Source organism: Equus caballus, chromosome 21 (assembly GCF_041296265.1).
Source record: "Equus caballus isolate H_3958 breed thoroughbred chromosome 21, TB-T2T, whole genome shotgun sequence".
NCBI classification, from domain to species: Eukaryota; Metazoa; Chordata; class Mammalia; order Perissodactyla; family Equidae; genus Equus; species Equus caballus.
Genome location: NC_091704.1, coordinates 16,144,828 through 16,157,980, shown reverse-complemented (window position 1 = coordinate 16,157,980; position 13,153 = coordinate 16,144,828). Strand labels below are relative to the sequence as shown.

Below are 13,153 nucleotides of genomic sequence, written 5' to 3'. Positions count from 1 at the left end.
GGTGTTATTCTTTGTCTTGAAATCTATTGTAGCACATGTTAAAATAGCCACTTCATCCTCCTTATGCTTGTTCTTTGCGTGATATCTTTTTTTCATCCCTGTACTTTCAATCTGTCTAGTGTTTACATATGAAGGTCCTTTGGTATTGAGCATTTAGTTAGAGTTTGCTTTCCAATCCAGTCTGGAAATCTCTGCTTTCTAAATCGAGTGTCTAGTCTATTAACATTTAATGCAATTATTGATATGGTTGGATTTAAGTCTATTTTATTATTTGCTTGCTTTTTATGCCCTATGTTTTGTTCTTCTGTTCCCCTTTTTCTGCCTCCTTTTGGATTGTTTGTTTTCTAGAATTCTATTTTCTTGTACTACTGGCCTCTTTTAACCATATGTCTTTTTGTTATATTTCAGAGGTTGCTTTAGGGATTACCATATAACACTCTTAACTTTTCATAGGCCACTTGGAGTTAATATAAGATCATTTAATGTAAAATGTAGAAAACTTGCAGCTATATATCCATATTGCAGGTCCATTCATCCAGCTCCCCTTAACCAGTAGTACCTTATGTTATAGCTGTCCTATGAACGTAATGCATCTAAATATATTATAAACTTCGAGGTCAATCTTAGAATTTTTGCTTTATTCTGTTGTATGTATTTTAAAGAAATTAAGAGAAAAAAATCGTTTTTTAATTTTGCTCATATACTTACCATTTCTAATGCTCTTTATTCCTTTCTCAAAATGTGATTTTCCCTTTCTTATCGTTTTCCTTCAGCCTGAAGAACTTCCTTTGGCACTTCTTGTAATACAAGTCTACTTTGCTTCATCTTGAAGGGTATTTGTGCTCAATCTAGTACTATTTTTTGCTTTCAGCACTTTTAGGATGTTGTTCCACTGCCTTCCAGCCTCCACTGCCCTTGACGAGAAGTCATCGTCTTTGAAATAGTTGTTCCCCCAGATGTAATGTGTTGTTTTCTCTGGCTGCTTTAAAGAGCCTCTCTGTATCTTAGGTTTTCAATAATTTGACTGTGAAATGTCTGGTTTTCTTTGTGTTTATGCTGTTTAGGGCTTGCTGAGCTTCTTAAATCCATGAATTATGTCTTTCACCAAATTTGGTAACTTTTCAACTATTTTCTTTTTCTGCCATATTCTCTTTCTCCTCTTTTTCTGAGATTCCACTTACACATATGTTAAACCTTTTGCTATTGTCCCCACAGGTCCCTGATGGTCTGTTTTCTTTTCTTTCTCTTTTCTTCTTTTTTCAGATTGAGTAATTTCTACTGATCTGTCTTTAACTTCACTTAATTTTTTTCTCTATCATCTGTTGTTTGGCTAACCTAGTGAATTTTTTTTCTAGGTGTTGTGCTTTTCAGTTTTAGAATTTCCATTTGTTTCTTTTGTATAATTTCTATTTCTCTGCTAAGATCTCCTATCTTGTTCATTTTAAGCGTACTTTCTTTTTTCTCATTGAATGCAGTTATTGCTGCTCTAACGTCCTCATCTGAGAATTCCAACATCTAGGTTGTCGTGGAATTTGCTCCATTGATTATCTTTTCCCTTGAGAATTGGCTGCATTTTTCTGGTTCTCTGTATATTGAGTAATTTAGAGAAGTATCCTATGCATTGTGAGTGCTCTGTTGTGGAAACTGGATTCTGTTACATTCCTCCGGAGTGTGGATGGTTTTGTTTCAGCAGGCACTTCACTTGGTGAGACTCAGACTGCAAACTCTCTCATGCCTATGGTTTTATACTTGCGGCTTTAGCTGCAGGCTGCTCTCAGTCTGCCCACCCATGCACAGGGCAGGAGTCAGCCCTTGACTTGGGAAGAGCTTATCACGGAATTTGGGAATCCCATTCTCTGCTTCTCCTTTCTGGATCCTCTCTCCCTCTCCCATGGCTGTGATTGTCCTGGACCTCCCTCCTCTGGGCAGAAAGATAGCGAGTTTTTTGTTGGGATCCTAGCCTCCTGACACCCTCAGACTATAGCTGTCAAAATAGAAAACTCAACCTTGTACTGCTTTCGTCTGCCAAGTTTCAGGCCTCCTCCAAAGTCTGCCTGCTTTCTGAGCCTTTGGGGGTTGCTTTTTACATCTCTTTTTGCATTTTGTCCAGAGTTGATAGGTGTTATCTGCAGGAAGGATCAGTCTGGTGAGCTTTTGCTCTGCTGGAGTTTAGTTTAAATCATTTTATCCTCCCCACAGCTCAGCACCAGATACAGTGTACATAGGTGCCAGGAAAGTTTGTGGCTGAATGGATGGATGGTGGAATAAATGAACTGCTTTTTACTCTTTCCTCTTTCCTTTTACTCAGCTTGACCCCTTTGAATCCAGTGATCCTTTTTCATCCTCCAGCCTCTCTTCAAAAGGATCAGGTGAGACTAATGGCTTATTTTCCTTCTGATTCTTCCTTGAGCTGAGGAAGGAGCCCACCCAGTTAAGGCTTTTGTTTCCAAAACTGGTGTGTCTTCAGTGTTTATGTCATTAGTCAGTGGCACCCAGATCCTCACCTGAGGTGGTTTGGCCAAGGCCAGTACCCCCTGGCTGCTCATCTTCCCCCGCAAGAGCTATCATGTTTCTGGAAAGGAAGCTTGGCAATAGCAATTAATTTGGTAATAACACCAAAATTATTAGTGATTCTTTACTAATTCCTCTGTATAAATCTTTGGTTTGTACCTTTGGATTTGTTTCCTAAAAGAATCCAAAGTTTGACCAAGGGTACTGGCTTGTGCATTAAGGGAAGGGAGCATTTGTGACTCCCTGTTGCTTTTGGGAACAGGCCCCACTTTGCCTAGCAGCTCCCGCTTATTGGTTACAGAGTTTGATATCATAGGTGGGCATGTGGGTTGTTCCAGAAAATTGTCCCACCAAGGGAGAAAGCTCGGCAAAAGTCTCTACCCACAGATGACCTCCCCACATAAATCATGTGGACAGTGGGTCCCCTCCCTCTCCCCTCCTGACTCATTGGGACAGCAGGCTGTGCTTCCACAGGGCACTTGTTGCTCCTTTGCTGACTGTGAACAGTGCTGGCTTGAAACATAGACATGGGGCAGAGTCCCTCTGGCTCTCCCGAGCTGGCTGTCATGTCAAGAAACCGTCTGGCCGAACTACACCAACTTCGAGCCACAGCAGGGGTGGGCAGAAGGCCTTGTTGAGGACCTGCACCCCAATGCACGACCCCAGCAAACAAACGTGACCTCCCCAAATCGCCTGCTTTGGGGACTGTTGAGTACCGAGAGGCGACACTGCCCCTTGACCCCAGGAGGCGTGTCCCAGGAAAGCCCTGTAACTCGGCCTCTGTTGGTGCTGCTTGCAGGTCCCTTTGGAACCTTGGACCCCTTCGGAAGTGGCTCCTTCAGTAGTGCTGAGGGCTTTGCTGACTTCAGCCAGATGTCCAAGGTAAAGCCCCTCCCATGGAGCCCCCGTGCCTCTGCCAGTCCTTGTCCCTCTTGTCATGGTCTTGTCATGGGCTGCCAGGCGTACTTGTTAACCCCATGTATGCATTCCCTCGGCACCTGTCGAACTGAAACGTGTCCTCCCACAAGGTGGTGAGTCAGCAGGCTGGGTCTAGTAGCACCCGTGCCTGTGATCGGGCCCATTTGCCTCCTCGTCCTCTGAGCAGAACTGCCAGAGCCCCAAGTCCCTTGCTGAAGCATGAGCACCATCGCCTCCTCCTTGCTCCCACTGGTGTCTGCTGGCTGACGGGTCTCAGGTGATAAGGCCTCGCTGTGGCTGCACACACTCAGGGTGTTAGGCAGAGGGCCCAGGAGGGTCATGGGAAGCTGGCCTGCTGTGCAACCAACTGTGGCCAGGACTGTGGGCCACAGGCTGGCAGGCAGGAGGTGTCTGGAGAGAGTGAGCCGCATGCCTGGAGCCACCTGTGAACAGTAGCCTCAAGGGGTGTGAAAAGCGAGGCCTAGCCTCAGCAAATGAATATACAGGTGAAGAGCGAGCTGTCCAAGATGGACAACATTTATGCTGTTGTTGGGCTGGACAGTGTTTGTGGCCATAGTTAGGTTAACTGGCTGTGCATGTAGCCCCAGATGGAGTTAGAGCACTGTTGAAGGGGCTTGGGGGACCGTGTGGGGACAGCTGAATCTTCAGTGTGTCAAGAAGTCCGTCAGTAGGTCGTGTCCAAAATGGCAGGTCAAGAAATAACAGTAGAAGCCCATGATTACTGAGGTAAATTAGGGAAGAAACTGCTAAGAAATTGAAAGCGTTGGCCTCGGCAAGTGGGAGAAGCAGCGGGCCGAGGGTCTGCTGCTCTTCAGTGTAGCTTTTAGTGTCTCTTGGTTTTAACTGTGAGCAGGTGCTTCTTTGATGAGACTTAGGAAAGCAGCCCAGGTGTGCCTCACCTCAGCCTCAAGTCCGCATCCCCCACACCTGCCTGTGCTCCGTTCCTCCTTGGCAACCCCTGAGGCTGGTGAGGGCAGGATCCCTCAGAGAGAAAGGGCCTTAGAGCCACAGGGCCCAACTTTCTGCTTTCATTCCGCCCATCTTTACCAGCGGCCTGTTCCAGCCCAGGTCCCATCGGCCAAGAGCAGAAAACAGTCCCTGTCCCCAGTCCTGCCTCTTAGTTAGGGAAAGCTCACAGCCAGGAGGTGGGGAGGGGTCGGGGCGGGGAGCCCCCCGGATGTGGGAGCTGAGCCCCTGCAGCGAGGAGTCCTGCGCCTCCCGCACCAGCTCACCCCCGCCCAGCCAGCTCCTCGGGGCGTCCTGCCTGCGTGCTCCCTGTTCACTCAGCCCAGGAGTACACAACTGTCTGGATGCTGAGCGCTTGTGGTTACCGAAGTGTGACTGTGGCGCACGGCTTCCGAGAAACACTTGAGATTCTGTTTAGGTTTTCAAATAAGTGTGTGAGCATAAACTGTCGCGGTGGCACATCCAGCTTCTGGCCAGAGGCGGAGCATCTGTTCGCCCGTCGGCCACCCAGGAGGGAGCCCAGAGGTGCTGGTGGGGTGGCCTCTCTCCTTCCAGTGCCTGGAGGACAACCAGCCTCCATCCCTCATATGGAAACGCTGTGACATGGACCCTTGGGACACTGGGATTGGCTGGCAGGCACCAGAGGGCATGGGATTGGCCCTCTGTGTGTCGCTTAGTGGCTGTTACACGTCTCTGCTCCTTGAGTGGCGCCGTGTGTCCTCGGCTTCTGTCCCTGCTTAGTGAGCAGGAAACCGTCTCCTTAAATCAGAAAACTTCTGCCACTTGGTGGCAGCAATCTCCAGGGAAGGGTTTGTCTTGTGTTCTCGAGCAGTCGCAAGTGGGCTCTCTCCCTGTGGGAGGCTGGCCCTGGAGGCAGAGGGAGTGAGAGCTAGCAGTGGCCTGAGCTAGGACAAGGACCAGGGCACCAACGAGGCCCCTATTTCAAGAAGTGTCTGAATGGAGGCTGTGTGGGCTTGCGGAGGTCCCTGCAGGGCCGCCAGCCTGGAGGACCGTGCAAGGCAGGAAGACCATGTTCCCTTCTCCGGGTGGTCTCTGTTCCCCGCGGCCACTCAGGGCCTGGGCCTCCTCTCTCTGCCCCTTCTAATCTAAAGTTGCATTTTCCCTCTTCCAATTCCAGTTTCCCTCTCCTGGTCCCCGTGTCCCCGATCAGGCCGCACATGCACGTGTACCGTGACTTCTGAGCCAGCGCCCCTTCCTGTTGGAGGTGCTGGGTGGGCTGGAGCTGGATGGGGCCGGGGAAATTCGTCCCCAGCCTTCTGCTGTTCCGTTTCCACGGTCCCGGCAGCTCCGCTCTCGTGCGCCTGTCCAGCTGAACACCGAGCCCTGACCTTGTCACTCTGTTTTTCCTTTTTGGTTCCCTTTCTGTCTTTCAAGAACAACATTGTGTGTATAAATAAAATGCTGAAGGAAATGAAAGTAAAGTGGCAAGAAGGTGTTTTTTTTTTTTTTTTGGCTTCTTGGTTTTTCTTGTTTTTTTGTTTTTCACATCTCCAGCTTTTCCCCTTCTGAGTGGGTGGGGAAGCGAGGCCCACGGGTGCCCCTTTTCAACTTCCCCTAAATCAAAGTGTCCTCTGTGGGGCAGCCCTAAGGGAAGACGACAGCCAGCAATCTGATCCCAGGAGGTTCTTCTTCTGGGAGGCTCTTTGGCTCTCATTCTTAGCTGAGGTCCTCCCACACACAGAGATTTTTCCAGAAGGTGTCGATCCGAAACTCCATTACCTTGCTTTAAAAGCAAATCCCCCAAATTAGATCTCAGGGAGCGTCTGAGAATAAAAACAAGACTTGAACTTGATTGTGTCACCCCTCCCCCCGAAAAAGAGCCGTGTCTGAAATCCTTGATAGGTGGTTGGTCATTTGAAGCTGTGCATTGCTATTTAGGGCTGTTTTTGAAGAGCTAAGACTCTTTTGCTTTAACCTAGTTTTTTAAACTGTGAGCCCGCGCGTGTTTCTCTGAGAGCTGCTCTCACACTGGCTTTTCTGTCTGCCTTTTTTTTCTGAGCATGCTTCACTCTGGGCCAGCCCGGAGAGCCCCGACCGGCTTCACTGAAACTCTTCTAAAAATAGCAACTTTCCCTGAAGCCCCAGCCCGAGGGGGGACAAATTGGGTCCCAAAGGAGGCTTCTTGCGAAACTAGAAGTTGTGGAAATTGGGATTTGGAAATGACACAGGCTTTTTGGTGTTGGAAGTGATGTAATTCACTGTCGCGGGGGAACCGGGCATTGAGTTGGAACGTTGGAGCGAGCCGCTCGGTGGGTTTACACAGAAGCGGGCGGAGAGTCCGCTTGGCCCACGGAGCCCCAGCCAGCCAGGATGAGCATTGCAGCTCTGGTTTTAGTGTGTTGCTGGCTCTCACGTGTTAGGGACTCTGAGCTGAGTGGACCCTTTAGGTTCCCCCCTTCTCTGAACCCTTTGTTGCCCAAGCCAGGGGTGGTGCGGCTCCCAAGGGTGGGCCCTGCCTCGGCGACCAGCTGAGCACTCGCTCCAGTTGGGTGACAGTCCAGGAGGCAGTGCATGGCCTGGAGAGAAAAGGACACTGTGCACCTGAGACTGGGAGTGCATCCAGAGGGTTCCTGGTGCCCCTCTGCCCTCCTACCCCAGAGCTGGTGTGCTCCCAGGACAAGGACTGGAGTCCACACGAGGGAGGGCCTTGGGGCCAGTCACACCACCTCTCTGCTAAGAAAATGGTTTGGATTCCTGCCTGCCCGGCTCAGGTTGTGGTGGAAATCACGTGAGCCCTGGGCCTGGGCTGTGCTCTGTGAGTGGCGGAGGCATAAGCAGAAGAACCAGTGTTCCCTCCCTCTCTGTCCCCACCTCACTCTTTTCCCAGCAGCAGACCCCAGAGCACCATTTTAAAGCTGGGCCGCCGTGCCTCAGCTCTTGTGCCGCCTTCCTCTGGGAATGGCTCTGCGGGTGGTGTGAGGCGGCAGCAGCGAAGCATCTGCAGCTGGCAGGGCGTTCCCAGGGTCTTTTGCAGGTGTCAACAAGAACTCTCATTATGTCTGCAGCCTTGGCGTGATAATAGTCATGCCATCTCAGTGCTAACATCGTCCAGGAGCCAGGTGGAGTGATTTTATGCGTTACCTTCTTGCATTCTAGCGGCGACCCTGTGCACTAGGGCCTGTCATTATTGTCATTTCACAGATGAGGGAACCGAGACACGGAGCTGTTAGTGGGTGGCAGGGCATCCAGACCCCACCCTGACCACTGTGCTCTGCAGCCTGACCAAGCGGATGTTCTGGAAACTCAAGCAGCAGGTTTTACAAAGAGACTCCCCGACTTTCATGCCTAAAGGGACAAGTGTCACAGAGCCCAGGAGAGGGGAACAGCAGCATGGAGGGAGGCACCTCCTGGCCCTGCCACAGCCCTGCAGCCACAGCCCTGCAGCCTTCTCAGAGCTTCCTGGTATGCCAGGGTGGTCCTGGCAAGGAAACGAGTCTTCCTCGTTGGACCCCCATCTTCCTCTGGGCCTCCTCCTGCCTTACTCTGCCTCTCACGTGCATCCACGCATGTCTCTTCCATAGGCCTAAGGACAGGGACACTGCCCAGAACATGGTCCCAAACCTACTGTGAGGCAGGCTGCCAGCAGCCGATGGCAACGCCCAGGGCTCCTGACCCAGAAGGCAGACGACGTGGGTTCTTGCCCTCACTCCACCACTGAGGTGCGGTGATTGGCAGGCTGCATCTCTTCACTGTGCCTCAGTTTCCCTATGTGTAAAACGGAAGTGGTGACGGTAGGACTCCCTCCCAAGGCTATTTGGAAGATGAGGTGAGAAGATCAGCACAGAGCCAGCATCTCCCACGGGGGTCAGCAGAGTGTGCAGAAGCCTCTCCAGGCCCCTCCTCATCCTGTGGGCTGCCACCTGTCCCTCACCTGAGACTAGTGTCTATAACTAGATACCAGAGGTCAAGGCTGCTGCGTGCTGTCCCCATGACTAGAGCCTAGAGGAGGAGCCAGTCCCATGACTGGATCCTGGCAGGGGGGAGCCGTGTCCCCGTGACTGGATCCTGGAGGAGCCATATCCCCGTGACTGGATCCTGGAGGAGCCGTATCCCCGTGACTGGATCCTGGAGGAGCCATATCCCCGTGACTGGATCCTGGAGGAGCCATATCCCCGTGACTGGATCCTGGAGGAGCCGTATCCCCGTGACTGGATCCTGGAGGAGCCGTATCCCCGTGACTGGATCCTGGCGGAGGGGGAGCCGTGTCCCCGTGACTGGATCCTAGAGGAGCTGTATCCCCGTGACTGGATCCTGGCGGAGGGGGAGCCGTGTCCCCGTGACTGGATCCTGGCGGAGGGGGAGCCATCTTCCACGACTGGAGTCGCCCCTTCTCCCCACTGCTCCAGTAATTGGTTGGTCCAGCTTATCTAAGAAAGTCCCATGTGTGCACCGTTGTGTTGCTGCTTTGTCTTTGTCCTCAGGCCTGCCCCCTGTGGAGGGGACATGAAATGCCCTCTCTGTGCCCTGTCCAACTCCTGCCCTCCCACGGATTTCGTGTCTCCTTTCCTTGCTCTTTGAGGACCATACTAGCATTTTTACACCAGTTTCTACCAATCCCTTTGTTTCTAGTGGCTCTGTGTTTCCTGCTGTACTTTTTCCTGCTTATTTTCTATTTTAGTAAAAGTGGTTCCCCAACCCCAGGGAAAGTGATCTTCTCTTTTTGGGGTACCCAAGGCCCTGTCACCCGAGAGGAGCCAGCTCACCTGCGGTTTGTCAAGCCTGGTGCTGTGCTCGTGTTTGAGGTGGGGGTGCACACAGAGATGAGTCACTGCCCACCCAGGCTCGGCCAGCAGGTGTGCTGCCCCCTCACCTGTGCTGACACAGAGGAGGTGGGCATGCACAAGCCTCCCTTCTGAGGACCCCATGTGCTCAGGGGCCTGGAGACACTGGTGTAAAGGATTCCAGGGACCCAGGAATCATTGGGAGGGGATGGGGGTGACTGCAGGGATGAGGCTGAAGAATCAGGCAGTGGGGGGCCGTGATGAAGGCCCTGCATGCCTCAAAGTGTGCTTAGAGGTTGCCTGTGGGCATTGGGACCATTCAGTGCTCCATACCTCTCCACCTGTCTGTCATCTCTACCCATCTACCTAGCCACGCATCCCTCTCTCCATGCACCTATCTGTCGCTGGGGTGATCGGGTTTGATTTGGGTTGGAGACAGGTGATGCAGGGGTGGGTGGGAGCAGGAGTGGGAGGTCCAGGCCAAATGTGATAAGAGCCCAACAGAGGAGCCATGGCTGTGCCAACAATGGTGGGCTGGGCTGGTCAGTCAAGCGTGGGCTCCGACTTGACTCACTTGAGGGGCACCCATAGGCAGCCCAGGGGCATGAGAGGGTCTGGTGCCATTCTGATCAGACGCCTGTTGCTGCCTGTCACTGATGGAAGGCATTGGCCACACAGGCCAGCACTTAGCCTGGAGGCGGCACAGGGTGAGGGGGGGGTGCATCTCTGAAACATGAGCTGGAGGCCCAGGGGACTCTGGGGTCAGGAATACCCATTGTCCCTGTGTGGGTGGGATGGCCTGTGTGGAAGGGGCACTCCCTCATGGGGCTGCTCTCGCCTGCTCTTTGTTTGCTGGCTTGCCTGTCAGAGGCTGGAGGACTCCAGGGGGCTTGTGAGAGACCCTGGGACCGAGCAGGGGCTGTGCTGCACAGCCTGGAGGGTTGGGGGCCTCGCTGAGGCTCTCTGTATGTGAGCATCGGCTCAATGGACGTCCGTTGCCTCCGTGTTAACAGTTATTTCTGCCTCTCTTTCGTGTCCTCTCTTTCAGCCCCCAACTTCTGGCCCTTTCACCTCCTCCTTTGGAGGGGCAGGATTCTCAGATGACCCCTTTAAAAGTAAACAGGACACTCCCGCTCTGCCTCCGAAGAAGCCTGCTCCTCCACGGCCTAAACCGCCCAGCGGTCAGTACTCTCTCTTCTCTTGCAGCCGCCCACCCACCGGTGCAGGACGGCGGGGGAACTGAGGGCCCCTCCGTTCACCGGCCCAGAGGAGAGCAGATGCCATGGGGCCCACACTCAGAGCAAAAGGGTCTCCCCTCCACCTAGTCGCCTGGGTCCGTGCATGGTGTGTGTGTAGCCCGGGCCCCTCACTGGCTCCAAGCTCTGTTTGGGGCTCCAGGGTGGTCTCTGGAAGGCTCAGGGCTCAGAGCTGCCGTACAATCCCAGCCAAGCAAGTTACCAGGCCCTGCGGCCGCTCCAGCCTCCCCACCCCACCTGAGCTCTTTCCCAGGTTGGCTCAGGGAGGGCCCTAGGGTGGGGACGGCAGCACTGGTGGCCGAGGCTGCCCTCTTGATTCAGTCTGGCCAGGCTGCTGATTTCTCTCAGCCTTGGCCCAGGCCCTGCTCTCAGGAGAGGGCCCAGCGCATCCCCCCTGAGGATTCTGAGGACTTTGAACTTGTGCATGGGATCTCTCTCAGGTGATGGGAAAGGCTGACAGGCTGGGTTACAGACTTGAAAGCAGAATGCTGTTGCTTCAGCGGCAGAAGGATTCATTGCAGTTTCTCAGTCCGTGTATCCATCCCCTCCGTGTTTCCTTGGTGCCTCGGCCAGGATGTGTCTCATTCGCAAGTTTCCAGGCAGTCTCGCCTGCGCTGTCCCTAGACTGTGGGTGGCGACAGGAGAAGCACTCGCTCCCTCACTCTGCCTGCTCTGCATGGCCTTCCCTCTCCCTCCGGCCTGAGCTTGCCCCTCTCCTTCAATCTTCCCATGAGGCCCATGGTCATTGCAGGCCCTCGAGCTCTCTAGTTATCAGTGGTCATTGGTCCAAGGTTGGCCACTCTTCCTACACAAGGTCCACCTGTCAGTAGAGACGAACGGAGGGGAAGGAATTTTAAAAACACTGCCTCTCCCCTCCTATCACCTGGGCTGGCCGGAGCTTTCTCTCAGGGGGATGGGTGGAGCATCTCCTGATGTGCCAGTTTGGCCTCCTTACAGATGAGTCATGAGAGAAAGTATGACCAATGGGCCGGGTGGATTTATAACAGATTTTCTGTGAACTGTGAGCAGAAACAGATGCATGAAGCGATCACTTCTGTCAGCCACACATCAAAGGCATTTACGATGAAACGGGGTGGGGGGAGCAGAACCAACAAAGGAATTCCCTTCCATCTGTGAGAGGTTGCTGGTGCCTTAGACGGAGACAGTGGCTTAGGGGACCTTGATGGTCTCCTGATCAAATGGCATCAGGCCTCCTCTGCCTGAAAGATGGGAGCAACAGTATGCTTGTACATGCATGGACACAAGCATGTACATGCACATACACAGTGCATGCAGTTCATGTGCACACATGCACCTGCTTGCACACAGTTGTGCACATACATGTGCGCACACACGTTCACGTACTGCATGCTCACACTTGCACATGTAAACATGCATGCACACTCTAGTTGCATGTGCAGACATGTGCACACACACTCATACCTATGCGCACACATGTTCTCACACAGTGCCTGCATGCACACATGTGCACATGCTCTCCTGTGAATGCATGTGCACATACATGTTCCTCAAGGAGGAGATGCTCCACTCAGTGGCTGACAGGTTCATGGCTTCATTCTCAGGGTTTCTTGGAAACTCTCTTCTTGGCCTCCTCTTCTTATCTGAACCAGTGCTCGGTCTGCTTTCGAACTTGCCTTCTGCTGTCCCCTCCCCTTGTGTCTCCCTCTGCGATTCTGCCCACCACATTTTGGCTTCTGCTTTTAGTGTAGCGCAGACTTAACAAGCAGAGAACACCAGGAGTTTGGGGGCCTCCTTGGAGCTGGTGTCTGAGCTTAGGCTTCTTAGAGAGCTGTCCATGTTTTGGGGTTGTTTGACCCTGGGGGTCTTAGGCTGCCTCTGCTCTTGGCTGTGGGCTGCCACACCCTTGCTCTGCTATGGCTGGTGAGGTGCCCCTAATAGCCTGTTCACGTCCATGGCCCTTAAGAAGCACTTGTGTGCCTCTTATCTCACCAGATCCTAGCAAGACCTGCGAGATAGATAGGCAGTGTGATGCCCTTTCAGCAGAAGAGAAAAGGGAAGTGAGAGAAGTCACGTGGGCCTCCTAAGGTCATCAGCGAGGTGACCCAGTGACCTGCCTCCGCCCAGCCCTCCCACCCCCATAGGCAGCTGTAATGAGAATCAAGCCGTGAGATTGGGGGTGCTCTGGAACATGGCTGACATGTGTGCGGTGTGAGCAGCCGCAATGCATCCGCGTGTAGGCCTAAATGTCTCTCGTCTGATTCTCTTACCCAGAAGCCATGGCTGAACAGAAAAAGCCAGCGCTGTACACACTGCTGGGCGGTAGGTACACACCGTGTGGCGGTTGCCATGAGCGCTTCAAGCGGCGTTTCTGCTGTGGTTTCATCCTAACCTCTAACAACCTGAAACCGCTAGCCGTGCCGATGCACCCACGCGCGTGTCTGACCCAGCGGTTGACGCTTGAATAAGTCACATTTGGGGGAGGCGTTCGGCTCTTTGGGGGACGCAGAGGAAGGTGTCTGCCCCCACCACTTCTCTGATGGAAGGGATTGAGGTCCCACTGTGCACACTGCTCTCCCTTCTCCCCGTCCGCACCGCACAGAGCGAGGCTGTGTAAACTGGGAGCAGCGTAGTCGTTAGCTGGTTCTTAGCAAGACGGGTCAGCAGATGCGTGCTGGAGGAAGTCCTGCTCAGAACACTCGTTACGAAAGCACAAGGCAGGCCTCTTGTTTTCTTGGCTGTTTAGGATGGGAAGCAGCC

General features: G+C 53.0%; 1 protein-coding gene across 40 annotated transcripts in view; it reads left to right on the top strand.

Annotated features, from left to right (window-relative positions):
* EPS15L1 (epidermal growth factor receptor pathway substrate 15 like 1) overlaps positions 1-13,153 on the top strand; it is a 93,363-nt gene that overhangs the window by 61,228 nt on the left and 18,982 nt on the right. For 14 of the 40 annotated variants that reach the window (XM_070246111.1, XM_070246093.1, XM_070246109.1 and 11 more), the window contains exons 20-22: positions 2,309-2,369; positions 3,311-3,393; positions 10,207-10,339. In XM_070246111.1, coding sequence (XP_070102212.1) covers positions 2,309-2,369; positions 3,311-3,393; positions 10,207-10,339 — 277 coding nt within the window. Of the gene's footprint in view, positions 1-2,308; positions 2,370-3,310; positions 3,394-5,554; positions 5,859-7,578; positions 8,790-10,206; positions 10,340-12,667; positions 12,716-13,153 lie in introns of those variants that run through there. The other 26 variants (XM_070246105.1, XM_070246090.1, XM_023625368.2 and 23 more) reach the window with 4 other exon arrangements.